This window comes from Marmota marmota, unplaced genomic scaffold, assembly GCF_001458135.2.
Source record: "Marmota marmota marmota unplaced genomic scaffold, marMar, whole genome shotgun sequence".
In the NCBI taxonomy this organism is placed as follows: domain Eukaryota; kingdom Metazoa; phylum Chordata; class Mammalia; order Rodentia; family Sciuridae; genus Marmota; species Marmota marmota.
In genome coordinates, this window is record NW_026000229.1 from 13,060,201 (window position 1) to 13,074,954 (window position 14,754).

Sequence of the window (14,754 nt, forward strand, 5' to 3'; positions counted from 1 at the left end):
GGGGGGAGAGCGGAGTCTTGCGCCATTGCCCCGACGGCCTCTGGCTTGGGGAGCTGGCTCCAGGGACCCCCGTTGTGCTCTGCTCGCCTCTGGGGGTTTCTACCCCCCGCCCACGGCCTGAGGTCTGCTGGAGCGACGATCCTCTTCCGAGCCCCCCACCACCACACACACCCAGTCGGGCTCCCTGCCCCCCGCCCTCTTCTCTGGTATTTCGCTGTTCCTCCTGCAGGCAGGCGTTCTAGACGTAGTTAAATGTGGCCTTGAGGACGAACCGATCGTCCTGGCGTTAGCTCCTTCAGCGGAAGTGATAGGGTGAGGGGAAATTAAACATGAGGTTTCTTTTGGCGGGCGGGAGGGTTTTGAGCGCGCGACTCTAGTGGCCCTGACTGAAGCCAAGGACAGCAAGCAGCCTCTTACCCGGGAGGGACGAGGTGTCGAGGTGTCGGGGATGCGCTGGGGAAACGCCCTCCGGGGCTGGGCTCTCCGGGAAGGTAGGTCGAGCTGCGTGTTTCAGGTGGGTGTCGCAGCACCCTACCGGTTGGCAGAGCCCCCTCGCTCTTTTTCCTCCCCTCATTTTTGCCGGGATAATGAAGTTAGCTACCATACCAAACATAACCCTAAACCGAAAGAAGAGTAAGGTTTGTTTTGCAAAAAGTAAACTGCCTTTCTCGGGCTGTTAAAGCCCAGGCAGTTTATATCTTCCAATGCTGTTGTCTCTGAGACTTTTAAAAAAGCAACGTAGACTCTGATGTCTGCCTAGATACTAACTTTCATGGCAGTGTCTGGCAAGAGCTGCCCTGGAAGCCAGCTTTGACCTTTGGAGTACATCGCATGATGTTTTCCAAGCTGACTATATACTGCCTAATTGGGTCTAAGTAGCTCGATATTAACTCCAGTGTATGCAGGCTAATCTCGGATTCATAGGCAGAAAATTGAGATCTCCTTATAGTTGTGATCAGTTGAATTTTGTTACTGGTGCTGTTGATGATGGCAGTTTGATTCTGGAGGATCCATGATGAAATTAAGCTGGGCTTTGGAACCGCAGAGACCTGGGTTTGAATCCCCTGACATTGAGGTTGGAGGAGCAGTTACCCACCTTTCTGAAGTTTGATTTCTTGTAAAATGGAATTGTAATCCTGTTTAATCAGTAAGTGGCAAAATTGGTTTGATCTAGCCCTCAGTAGGTGCTCAGTATATGATAATGTTATTCTCAGAAAGATATTGGGGTGCAGTGAGGCATAACTTGGGTTTCTTCTTAGTTTAGAATAAGAACAATAACAATAGCTTATGTTTATATACCCCCCATGCTGGGTCTGACACATTGCTAAGTGGATTAGAGGTAGCAATTAATCTATCCCCACAACAGCACTATGAGATAGATACTTTGTTATCTTTACATTATGCTTAAGGAAATTGAAGCAGAGAGCAGTTATCATGTGACTAATAAGTGTCAGAATCAGGACTCAAAGTCAGCTAGTCAGTACTCAACCTCAACCTTCTATAGCCTCCCTTGAAGCACAGTATTTTACTGTGTGTGTGTGTGTGTTGGGGTAAGGCACTATGGGGAAGAGCTTTTTCTTCTCCACCTTTGGAATGGTGCCACCTTATGAAGAGTGAGTTTCTTGTTACTGAGGTATTGAAATGAAGACCATGTAGTCTCCTGGTTCTAGATACTGGGTATGAGGGGGTGTTCAACCATAGGCCCTATGCATTGACATTTTAAGCGAAGCCATACAGAATTTGGTTTAGCACGTCACATCTACTTAGGCTCAAATGAATCTGGCATTTTAGGTGTCAGGGGACACATTTTAGGTAACAAGGTAAGCAGGAGCCACTCTTAGGCAGTGGCTTATATGGGATCTTGCATGTAATGCATGAACAGAATTGGTATGTCCTTAGTATCTGGGACAGTATACTAATAACACCTCATGGATCATCTCACTTAATCCTCCCAACAACCCCTTAAGGGTAGGCCAAGCAGTGCAGCATCATCTGGCTGTCAGGATGAATCATCTAGGGTTTGGAAAGGTTAAATTGTGGCAGACAGCAGAGCTTGGTGCTCCACTATAAAACCAGAGGTTAGGTGGACAACAACTTTGAGCGTTGTGTAGTCCTTTGGGACCCAAACATTGTCTATTACCAGAATCATTTGGAGAGCAAATGCAGATTTCCCAAACTCTACCCCTGGATATAGGTTTACCATGGGGTCACCAAACCACAGCTGAGCTGCCTGGTTTAATAACTGCCATGAGCTAAGAATAATTTGTACATGTAAACATTGAAATCAGTTTTATGATAAGGAGCACTGACTTTGAATCCCAGTTAAGCAAAATGTTATCTACCCTCCCAATTGTACCTGTCTCATTAGCAGAACTGTGTCCCCCCCCAAAAAAAAAAAATTGAATCTAATATATTTTGAATTTTATCAATAAAGGAATTGTGGAAATTTGTTTTCACGCTTGTTATAAAAGTGCCTGTGTATAGTCTTTTTTAATTTTGCTTCCTGATTAAGTTTGTTATCTAGCCCTTTGCAGAAATCTGGCTTAATAGATTGAGGGGGTGACCCCAGGGATCTGGTGCTTATTTCTTTAAACATATGGAGAGTCATATATGTGGATCTTTCCAAGACCTTTTGTATGTGCCCTGAGCTAGTTTGAGCATGAGAAGTTGTCCAAGTACCACTCTTTGTCAAGATTCCCAGAGACAGGTGGAAGGAACTTTGCACTGCAAAGATTCGAGGTTTGAGTCCCAGTGACTGGCATCAGGCTCAGGACAGATTGCTGAAAACCACAAGTCATCTTGGGATCCTAGCTTGGGTTTCAGAGCCCTTATTTTTCCCACCAGCCTCTTGTGCCTGAGGTACTGAGAAGGAATGGATAGAAGATGCCAGGCTGATGGGAGGAGGAAGTAAATTCAAGGGGACAAATCCTCATTCCAGTAAGGGCATCCTGTACTTTAAAGATGGCAAAACACAGACCCAGTTTCCTCTCTGTGCTGCTGCTGCACCACCAGCCTCTCAAGGTAATTTTCTTCTAGTCTTGGGGCTGTTGATTTTTTTTCTGGAAATTGTGCACAACACTCATGAGATGTCTGCTTGCTATTCTGTCCTCTCTGTCTTGGTGTAGTCATTTCAGAAAAGAACCAAAAGCTATTGCTCAGTGGAGACTGGGCCTTGGTTGAATGAACTTGGTACAACTTTGGCCTGACTTCGTTTAAGAGGCAGCTCCTCACTTTGGTGTGCAGAAGGGGCACTATTAGAGACATTTGCTACTACATCTCCATTGTGGCCTGCTCACCCCTGCAGGACTAGCTAGCATTCTGGTCTTTGGGACCTATGTTCCACCAGTACCTAGCGCACAGCAACACTGCCTCCCTTTCACAGGCAGGTGGAGAAATGTGGAGCTGACTCAGAATCTTATGTTACATTGGAATGTAACTATTTGGCAAATACTAAATGCCCAACAATGATGTTTTCATTAAAGAGTCTGGCAGGGATGGAGATTTGTGAAGGCGTCTGTTATTCAATTTAATGAAATTGGTTGAAACTAGATGAGCAAAGCACCCATGGCCCTGAGCTACCTTCCAAGACATGATAGTAGCCTTCTTGTATAGAAGCAGTTGTCCTGATGGTATTGGTAATTCAAAGTCCTAAATAAGGTAAAATGTCTTTTTTCCTGCACTCTAATCCCTGCTCTGTATCGTGCCCTGCAATCCATGTGTTTTTCCCCAAATTGATTTTATTTTAGCTTCATGACTGCCCTCTGCTTTTTCCTATCATTTCCTTTACCAAAACTTGCTCCAGGGAGCAGATCTAAAAGATCAGCTTACTCTACTATTACTCTGATGTGGATTAAAGTCCAGGCTGTGTTTCCCAGAGGTATTTACTTTTGGAGATTCCGGTTTGGTGAGGAAATTACCAGAGAACTATTAAAGACTTGAGTGCTGTTTTCAGCTTTGCTATTAACTAAGTTGGACAAGTTCTTCAACCTCTTGTTTTCTCCACATCTAAAGTGGGGGTGTTGAATTAGATCAGTAGCATCCAAATATCTTGATCCTAATAATATATGTTTAGCACTAACATGCATATACAGCATTAAAAAGAAAATGTGCTGGTTTGGGTGCATAAATTGATTTCATACCCTGTTGCTGTTGAAAGACATTTAAAAGATGGATATTAAGGTATTCTCAGATATTGTTGATTTAGTTTGGGGAAGAGAGTGCTTTTTTATAGCAGTCTTGTGAAATCTCCCTTACTTTAAACCAGCCCATCTTTTGGTCCCCTCTTCTCCTTACTTCTAGCTCTTTTCCACCCCAAATAGTCACAGAATAAGGAATCATTGTAGCTTCCTACACCAGACAGATGCCTTCCAATATTCTTGGTTGTGCTAGTGGCCCTCAGCCAACCATATCCCCCCACCCCCTCCTGTATGTTCATCCCCTCTTGTCCCCCATTCTTAAGTGTGCCCTTCACTATGGAGGTTTCTTGAGGGCCCCCCACACTTTGTAGCACCAAGTCAGAGGATTGTAGAGGGGATATTGCCTAGGTGTCTGTCTCCCCCACTTCCACCTGGGATGTTTGGGCAAGTCCCTTCACCTATTAGCACCTTCCCTTTTTGTCTCTATAAGATGAGGATGTTATAATACTGATCAACAGTCTGGTACACTGTAAGCACTCAGGAAATGCTGGCTGTTATTGTTACAGTCTGTTCTGCTAGAAACCTTAGTTGGCATTCATTTAAAATTTTTTACATTATCAACAGGCACATTATATTAAAAGGTAACATTTGTTCCCCTGGGAAAAGAGGTTGTAAGCTGGAGATTCAAATTTGCAGGAAGTTATATTTCCCTGGGAGCAGTTTAATGGTCGGTGTGCTGTTGTTCCTAGATCTGGGGATAGCTGGAGCATCCAGACATATGGAGCAGCCCCAGTACTGTATCCAGGGTAGTTGCCACTTGAGATTCAGCTGCAGCTCCTTTTCTCCCTGCTGCTGCAGCTATTTCAAAGATATCCTTCCACTCCGCAGACTTCCCACTGGCCTTACACCTTCCCCTCCTAGCCTGGGACATCCTTCTCATGGAAAATTGAAACCTGCTTTCCTAAGAAATGCCTCATTCAAATATGCCCAAATCCCTTTCCAGCTCAGAGCTGAGAGAGTACATGGGTAGCTTTTTTCTACTTGAGTCTGGGCATAAGTAGGACGCAGCAGGATCTGCTGGGCTAGGAGAGTTGGGAGAGGGGCATAGTGAAGCTCAGGAGGGGAGAGACCTGCCAGCCCTGCTGTGCTCAGGTCTGGATTTCTGGATTCTGCTACCTTCTGCAGACATTATGAGAAGGGTTGGAGGGGATGAGAGTTTGTGTAGGAGGGATAGCAGGAGGGTGGAGGCAAGGACCTATGATAGTAAATTTAGAGGGCTCTTGCCTCTAGGGGAGGGACTCATCCCCACCTTATGTAACTAGCTCTCACCTTACCATTTATGATTGGCTTTCCTGGCAGGCAAAGCAGTATGATTGTGAGGGGAAGAATAAGAGAGAGTGAGGGAACCACTTCCACTGACCTGTTTATCAGCCATAGCCTGTGCACAGCCTGGGCACCAGCATCCAGAATGAGGCAGGGATTCTACTTAAATGGACTACTCTACTGAAGTATTTGTGTAGCAAATTTAATTGTTTGAGTTCAGTACAAGTGAGAGAAGGACATGACAGGAATGGATTGCACAGGCTTGATATTATCTGGTTCCCATGTAGGAGTTGGAGTGATAAACAGGAGGAAGGAAGGGTGTGTGGTTAGTAAAGCAGATTTCAACCCCAGCTCTACGTTAGAGCCACCAGGGAAGCATTTGAAGAGATTCCCAGGCTCTGCCCCAACTACTGAATCTGTTTCCAGGTGGTACCCCAGTGTGTGTATTTTTAGAAAGCTCAAAAGAGGACTCTAAAGCACAGTTGGAAACCTCCACATGGAGGGAGGGTGCAGAACTTCACAGCAGGTAGGAAGAATTATACTAAATTGATGTAAAAGAAGAGGAAGTGGAGCAAGGAAATAGAGAAAGGTCCAAGGTTTAACCTGCTAGGATGCAGGAGTCCACTCCTTGGCCTGTCCCCCCATGCCACACAGGGCACACAGAATCTCCCCCTCATACGTCTACTCAACTGCACTTATAATCTCTCATGTACCCCTATTTCCTCAAGCTGTGGCTGGAAGTGTAATCAATTGGACTTGGCCCGTCCTCAGTCTGAAGGGTTTGAGAGGCAGTGGGCCTTTTATGGAGCAGGAAGGCCATCAGGTGTAATGGGTAGTGCCCTAGGACTGCTGAGTTTGAGGTTACTGGCAGATCTGAGCCTTGGTTGTTACCTTCATAAAGTTGTAAATAACAGTAATGCTTTTTCTCCAGCAGTTGTTGTAAGGAGTTGTGGCTTTTAAAGCAAGTGGGAAGCCTGGGCAGAGGACAGAGCCCTCAGCTTTTTGTTGAAGTGGGGCTGGAGGAACATTAGGCAAGCTGCTGGTGTCCTCTTCCCCAGGGCTTCCCTCGAGGTGGCACGTCCTCTGCCTGACTTGCCTTTCTGTGCTCTTGTCCTATGGCATCGGCCCTCCTGCCTCTCCACTCCTGGTCTGGCTGCCAAACTCTGGGTCTGCGACTTCCAGTCTTTCAAAGGGCTCTAAGAGGTTCCTTTTCCATGAAGACCTCCTGGACCCACCAGGAGAAAGGGACTCGGCCAACCTATCAGGTGGTGTCCAGGTCATGCAGCAGCAATCTCCTTAGCTAATTCCAGTAGCACCTCATTTGGGTGTGTGTTTGTGGTACCTTTCTCTTGACCTGTCAATCAATGTCTCTTTGTATTCTAGCCAGAGGGCACATTGAGGGTATGTGGAGCCCTGGGCTACTCTTCCACAGCTGGGGACAAAGAAGTGCTCTGGTGACTACAAAGTTGTTTCTCAGGCATCCCACCTGCTTACATGTGGGAAGGGCCTGTTTGTTCTGGCTCAGGGGCCTGTTGTATGTGGATGGAAAGGAACTGGCCAGGATGGCCTCTTAGGCATTCCTTCCACTTTTGCATGTTTCCCCTTTGCTGTAGAGTTTGGGTGTACTCTATAAGAGTGGGCTGTATGTACTCTGACGCCTCCTAGCTGTCTCCGGTAGGCCTGATGAAGCCTGTCTGCAGAGGTTGGCCTGAAGCCATAATGAGCGCTTCTGCTCCTCTGAGCCCCCATCTAGTTTGCAGCTCTGCAGACGTGCCTTTATGTGTCTTGGTTGAGAACTGGTCTGTGAATCTAGAGAGGTTTCCTCTAGAGGAGAGCCCTCTGGGTCTGCTGTTGTGGGTAGGGGTAGCAGCAGCTGAAATGGAATGCTGATTGTCCTCTTAAAGCTACAGGGTACTTAATTCATTGCAAGTGTTTGGCCTATGTGGGTACTCAGGAACCTTGTGCCAATTCTAGTGGCAAGTGTGATCATTGTCAGGACACAGTCACATGTGGAAATGAGGATGTGCCTCTAAGTTTGATCAGTAGCCATAGGCTCCAGTGAAGTGTGGCTCTTGGTCTGAGAGGTGCCCACCATACCAGAAAGCAGACTTGGATTGGATTTAGTGTCATGTTAGCACAGGAGGCTTATTATGGACCTGGATGTCCTGATGAGGAACAGGGAGTAACTGATAAACTAGGGTTATAGGGAAGTTTTTTTCAAATAGAAAATACTGCAGAGGGCTGCATTGCTTGATCAGAGTTATCTAGATAGTAAATTCAGGTAAGAATTAAAATCCTACCTTTCTGGCTGACCCCCAGCCTTGGCTAACTCTTTTCATTCATTGTTTACAAACATTGATTGAATGCTTGCTGTGTAGTGGGTTCTGTTCTAGATATAGCAGTGAACTAGATAAGCACATCACCTGTGCTGCCCACTTGGGCCCTCCCTTCTTTGGAGGAAACATCCAATTAATCACCAAACAAGGTGGTGCGGTAAGTACTATGAAGATTACAGAATATGACTATCCAGGAAAGCTTCTGGGGGCCTGAGATTTGAGCTGTATTGGTAACCTAAGCTGGGCTTGCATTGCTGTTAGCCAGAACCTTAAAATACCTATCTAGAAATACCGTCTTCCCATTGAGCAAGCTGAGGTCCAGCAAGATTAAGATGTGAACTCATGAGACCATTAATAGGATGCAAAACAGGGAGAAGTTGTAACAGTTGGCCAGAACTCTGCTCATCAACCTTAGGCACTGACCTCTGCCTCGTCATCCCAGAATGTCTTTTATTATCCTCTTGGGACTCATGCTTTAAACAATTTGGACTTCTAAATTGCATTTATTAACAATAGTAGATTTATTTTCTCATTTATGGCTGGGTGTGTTGGAGTGGGTAGACATTTTAAACACATGTATCTACCAACCAGCTTTCTGGGCAAGAACTGACCTAGAGTTCGTCCTTTACCTGCCTGGGAAGAGATACTACCCTATTTTGGTAACCACCAGCTCTGATATCAGAATGGGATGCCCCTTGGCCTTTCTGAAGTAACAGTGATATTTGGAGGATCCCTACTGCCTTTTTTTGGGGGGGGGGGGGATTGAATTTGGAGGCACTTGACCACTGAGCCACATCCCCAGCCTTATTTTGTATTTTATTTGAGACAGGGTCTCATTGACTTGCTTAGCATCTGATTTTACTGAGGCTGGCTTTAAACTCGTGATCCTACTGCCTCAGCCTCCCGAGCTGTTGGGATTATAGACATGTGCCACTGCACCCACTGCGTTTTTGATTCACTTGGACCTTTTCTGTCCTCCAGCCCTGGTTTGGAGGTCCAGGTGCTTTGGTGGGCTGGGTAAGAACTTACCAATGCCTCTGATCCTAGAGTTTGTGAGGCAGAACTCAGGCCCAGGGCTTATTTGGGGGGGGGGGGGAGACAAGCTGCTCATCGTTAGGTAGAGATCACACGTATGGCTGTTGACCCACCTCTTCCAAGGAGCTGGATGAGCCATGGTTGGCTGATGGGTTCACATTTAGTAGCAGCCCACCTTGAGACTGTGAAAAGGGGGCTCTGGTTGAAGTTCATGAGGGCACTGCTTCCCAGTATGTGTTTTGTTTGTTTTTGACTGTTCTGTTCCTTTGTGCCAGGTAACATATTCTTATTTAATTTATATAGAAATGATGCAGGATGAGTGAGATTGTTCCCATTGAGCAAATGAGAGAGAGCTGAGGCTCAGAAAGGTTGAGTAACTACCCCAGAGTCATGTACTGAGGAACTATGCTGGAGTGCCAAACCAGGTTTCCAGCCTCCAGAGATAACGCATGGAATCTGGAACCTTTTAGCTCTGATCGCCAAATCTCCTCCCAGCTACTGGGTGATATATGCAAATACTCTAGATTCTTGACTTCTATTTCTTTCTCGTCTACATCCAAATCTGCTACCTTTGTTTTCCTAGGAAAGTGAAGCAGGTTGAGCCAAAATTTCTGGTTTTTAAAGAAAAATGTTTTATTGTGGAATGGAACCTATAAAAGTAAACAAAATGTAAGGTTTAATGATTTTTTTTTTCATTTAAATGATTATTTTACACTTTCAGAGATATCCCTGTAAAATCAACTTTCCATATGCTTGCCCAGGTCTTTCTATGTAAGAGTCTTAAAAAAATGCCTGGGTTCCCCTAATGGCTCTGACATACTTCAGATACTAGGGCTTGTGCCTGCAGATGAAAAACGTACCCTAGGGTCCTTAGAGATACTGAACTGGTCTGGAAAGTGGGAGAAGGGTCAATCACTTTCCAATAAAAGTAGGCTGACACAATTAGGGGCTTAGGTATTACCTCAAAAAGGAAGTAGCTGTGTGTTCTAGCCTTCTGTAAGGAAAGAATGTGTGGTAGAATGAATGGGCATGGTGATGCTGCTTGATTTACTCAGGGCTCCTCCCTACCCTTGCCACAAGGAAGACCCCTCTGAGACTTGAGAGGGTTTGGAACCTCTTATTGAGCACCTAAAATGAGTTTTGCCTGGTACCTGCATGCTAGTACTTGGCAATCATTACTTTTTTGATCCATTAGAAAACCCCTAAGTGTAGGTACCCCATTTTGAGACAAGGAGACAGGCCCAGAGGTCAAATAGCTTTCAACGCCCAGCAGACTGCCTTTGTGTATTATAAAGGTCCCTTTGATTATCCCTCCCAGATGGGACAGGCACTCTGGGGGCAGAAGACAAGGACACCTTCATCATTGTATCCCCAGAACCTGGAGTCGTACCTGGTATTTAGTAAGTTCTGAGTAGCATTTAATGAATGAAGGGAGGTTGACTTATTTATCTACACAGGTGGCAGTGGTAAGCCCATTAGGACTTCACCCTATAATCAGAAGTGCGATCTGATTTCAGCACTTCTTTCAGTAATCTGGGTGAGTGCAAAATGACATGCTCCAGTTTACCTACATTGCAAATTATTTATTATAATAAAAAATAGAAGTAACCCAAATACCCATCATAAGGGACTGGATGAAGGAAGAACAGTGGCACATCCACACAATGGAATACAACCAGTAGTTGCAAGTAAGAAACATGGGAGGTTTTTATGTGTCCTATTACATGAACTTCATGAAAAAACAAAGACAAGTAAAGATCAGTATGATATATTGGTTGGGTAAAAGGAGAAAAAAGATTCTGTATTGCTTGTGCATGTCATGTATGAACAAACTTTGGCTCAGTAAGTAGTTAACTGGGCCAATAAAGAAGGGGATAGCAGAGGAATAACTGTATGTAGTCATCATCATCTCTGCTGATGCTGCTTCCTCTTCTCCCTCCTCTCTTTCTACCTCTTCCTCTTTATCTTCCTCCTCATCCCCTCCCCACTTCAGTACTGGAGAATGGGTTCAGGCGCACTTTGCCACTGAGCTATATCCCCAGCCCTTTTTATTTTAAGTCAGAGTATTGCTAAATTGCCTAGTCTGGCCTGGAACTTATGATCCTCCTCCCTCAGCCTCCCAAACAGATCACTTGCAGACATGTGTTAATATAAGATTACAGTCACTGCCCTTACTGGGCTCAACCATTAACTCCATATCCGCTTGTACTTTCTGATTTAAAAACCTCAATTAAAAAAAAGAAAGGGGAAACAACAAAACACAAAAGTGACTTTGAACTAGCTATTCTACTTAATTTTCTGGACTTTGGACCAGATCAAGTCATCTTAATCTGGAAAGGAATGTTGTGTACCCTGTGTATTTCCCTGGCTCTCATGGGCTTTCCCAGAATACTCCTGGCCATGTCCTAGGCAGATCTGTGGTCCCTTCTATTGATCTGGTCTGGCACTCTTGGGATGTTTGAGCTAGGAGCTGACCCAGAGGTGTCAGACCTTGTCCCCATTCCCATTTCTGGGGGTTTGTCCCCTGAACATACTGCCTTGATATGGCTCAGTTGATTCTTCTCTGAAAGTGAAGGATACAGTGAAGAGGGACTTCTGGAGCAGTGTGGCTGCATGTAACAGGAAGGAAAAATGGCGGAACATTGTCCCAGGTTATTTTTAATGCTTTTCAGTTCTGCAAACATTCACTGAAAGCTAAGTGCAAGGCAATATGGGGGAATTGGTGTTGTATAATACCTGGTCTCTGCTCTCTGGGTTGCAAAGTCCTAAAATCTATTTATTATTGCAAAGTCATAAAATTATAATAATAAATAATAATATTATTATAATAAATAATAATATTATTATTGCAAAGTCATAAAATTTATTACGGTAACCTCCAGGACAGCAAGCTTACCAGGTGGCTTCATACCCATCTGGTCCCATGGAGATGTGGGGTTGGTGTGGGTTCTTCCCATTTTATAGATGAAGAAACTGGTTTCAGTGAAGTCTTGGCCAAAGACACCTGGTTCCTAAGTGGTAAAGCCTGGAACCAAACCATATTTTCTAATCTCTTCACAGGTGCCTACACAAAATTAAAACATTCTTCCATAGGATTTTCCCAAGTGTGTAGCTTAGGCCCATTTCTACCTAGAAGCATGGGATGGAAACAGTTCTTTCATCCCCACCCCACCCCCACTTTAGGGCAAGGCAAAGGAAATCTTGGGTAATCTTTGTGGTGGTCCAAACAATTCTGTCTTCTGTTGCCTATGGATTCCCTGCTCTACCATGTGCTTGTGGAATGTGTTGTGGGTGTGTAAGAGTATGTTGCAGACAGCACCCTTTTCCATACCTCAGTCTCTTGCTACTGTCTCCTTTCCTTCCGTCCCCAAGTTTTGTTATAGCTACCTGGCTTCCTAGCTCTTCCCAAATAGGGTCAAGTGCGCTTCCTGCTCAGAGTCTGTGTGGTGGCTCTTCCTTTCCCCTTCCCAGATATTATCTGGTTCTCCCACTAGAATATAAACCTATGAGGGCAGAAGCCTAGTTTGTTTTTATCTCTAATGCCTAGCTCAGTGCCTGGCACATAATGGCTACTCCACACAGCTTGTTGAATGGGTAAATTGAGCCTTTGGGCCAAGCAAGTAAGGTTGCTTTAAGAGGAGAGAATCAAATCCTAGCAGTTTAAGAGGTGAAAAGAGGGGCTGGGGTTGTAGCTCAATGGTGGAGCTCTTGCCTAGCACAAGTGAAGCACTGGGTTCGATTCTCAGCACCACTGTAAAAAAAAAATTATTAAAATAAAGCTATTGTGTCCAGCCGCAACTAAGAGAAATATTTTTTTTTTAAAGGGAAAAGACCCAGGACTCGTCTCTTTGCAGAGCTTCATTATATAATATCATTTCATGTGATAATTGTCCAGCACTGTTTATGCATAATGCTTTGCAGACAGTCATTTAGCAGCCTCTGGTTCATGTTTACAGGACCAGGGAGTTCACCAGTTTTCAGAACAGCCCATTCTTCATGAGACAGCCACTGTGATCAAAAGACCCTCTTAGGTTTTACATTAGGCAGAAACCTACCTCTTTATAAATCCTGCACATTGATTAATGGAACTGTTGGAGTAATGCAGAAAACTTAAATATACCTCTGTTTGCACATGACACTCCTTCAAATAGTTGGGGAAAGATAACTGTCATGGTCTCCCCCACCCTCTGACCTAAACATCACTAGTTCCTTCAATTGTTCTTTAATTGAAATTGCCTTTCCACCCTGGTTACCTTCTTCAAGTTTGCTCTTCAAGTTTCAGAATTTAAAGTTTGGGCTCATCAGTGCACAGTGTTTTGGGACCTTGGACCAAGGAACCTGTCCATCCCACTTGTTTCTGTCAACACAGTCTAGGATGACCTTCCTGGCTGCCATGGCAGAGGCCTCCTCAGGAGCTGTTAATGAGGACAATTTAGGGCCATTTCTACAGTCATCTAGCCCTTCCCAGACTCTTAAAATTCAAGAGTCAAAAATTGTAAGTTTTTTTTTTTTCTCCTCCTGTTTTGTTTTTTAGCACTTTGAGATTAAAGCAGTGGTAGACCTGTGAACAATTAACTCAATCTGTATTCTATTAAAAAGAGAGAATAAATCTAGTTGTATCACCAAAACCCAGGGGAATAGGTGGAACTCTAGAATTTAGGCAAAACCTGTAACTTTTTCCTTTCCTTCCTTTTTTTTTTTTCCTGCCTGTCTTAGTGTCAGTCTCTCCCTCTCCGCCACCTCCACATTGCTTTCTTGCTCTCCCTCAATCTATTGCTTAACTTATTCCCCTTCCAGTTAATAGAAATATGGAACTAATATTTACTTCCAGAATTTTTTGCACTTCTATCACCAATATTTTACCATAAGCCCTGACTTTACAGACTTAGGCAAGTTGTGCATTTTATATTTGTCTGAGGGAGAAAAAACTAAGATTAAATTGCTTCTTATTTGAAACCCTGGGCTACTTTGTTTTGTCGTCTTGGAGGAAAGAACTTTCAGCCCCAGTCTTAGGTTCTGCGAGATTGGTTCCCATTTCTGCCCAAATCAGCGGTTTCCCATTCGTGATTGGACACTAGGGCTTCAATGTCAAGAGATTTGCTCTGCTTCTGTCATTGCTGAGGTTAGTGTCATTTGGGGTAGAGGTGGCGAGGAAGGAAGAGCCAAGTTCAAGGAGGTTTTGATTCTGAGGTCATTTGGGCTTCCCTGCCTCTTTGTACTCTTAACCCCCTGGGGGCTGAGGCTGGATGGAGGGCTGCACTCAAGCCTAGGGTCCTTCCCTGGTAGCCCTTTGTATTTGCCTCCTGTGTTGACTCTTTTTCGCAGCTGCGACTTTGGGATGTGGGCCTTAGGCTAGGAGTTTGACTTCAGTGGCCACTCTAACCTTGGGTGAACCACTGCATGTTTTCACCCACCTTCATCAACTGCTCAGGGCTGGATTAAGCACAGCAGTCCCTAGAGGTAGCACTGACGGGGTTCTTTAGTTATTTGAAGCTTGCTTTTTTTTTTTGGTATCAGGAATCGAACCCAGGAGCCCTTAATCACTGAGCCATATCCCCAGCCCCTTTTTATTTTATTTTTAATTTTGAGACAGTCTCACTAAGTTGCTGAGGCTGGCTTTGAATTTGTGATCCTCTTGCCTCAGTCTCCCAAGTATCTGGGATTACAGGACTGGCAATGAGCCCAGTTTGAAGCATTTTTTAAAAGCCAGTTGGGGCTGGGCATGGTCCCATGCCTGTAATCCCAGCAATTCCAGAGGCTGAGACAGGAGAATTGCAAGTTGAAGGCCAGCCTCTGTATTTTAAGAGACCCTGTCTCAAAGTAAAAAATGAAAAGTGCTGAGAATGTGACTCAGTGGTAAAAGTGTTCAATTCCCAGTAGGGGTGGAGGGGGGGCGGTGGAGCAGCTGGAGGGCCTGGGGGGGT

The 14,754-nt window shown here is 44.8% G+C and overlaps 1 protein-coding gene across 3 annotated transcripts in view; it reads left to right on the plus strand.

Moving 5' to 3' along the window:
* Positions 1-14,754, plus strand: part of Anp32a (acidic nuclear phosphoprotein 32 family member A) — a 33,902-nt gene that overhangs the window by 3,543 nt on the left and 15,605 nt on the right. The window contains exon 1 of one of the 3 annotated variants that reach the window (XM_015480484.2): positions 2,777-3,021. The exons of the other annotated variants lie outside the window; for them this stretch is intronic. Coding sequence (XP_015335970.1) covers positions 2,962-3,021 — 60 coding nt within the window. The 5' untranslated portion in view covers positions 2,777-2,961. Of the gene's footprint in view, positions 1-2,776; positions 3,022-14,754 lie in introns of those variants that run through there. 3 annotated transcript variants of the gene reach the window in all.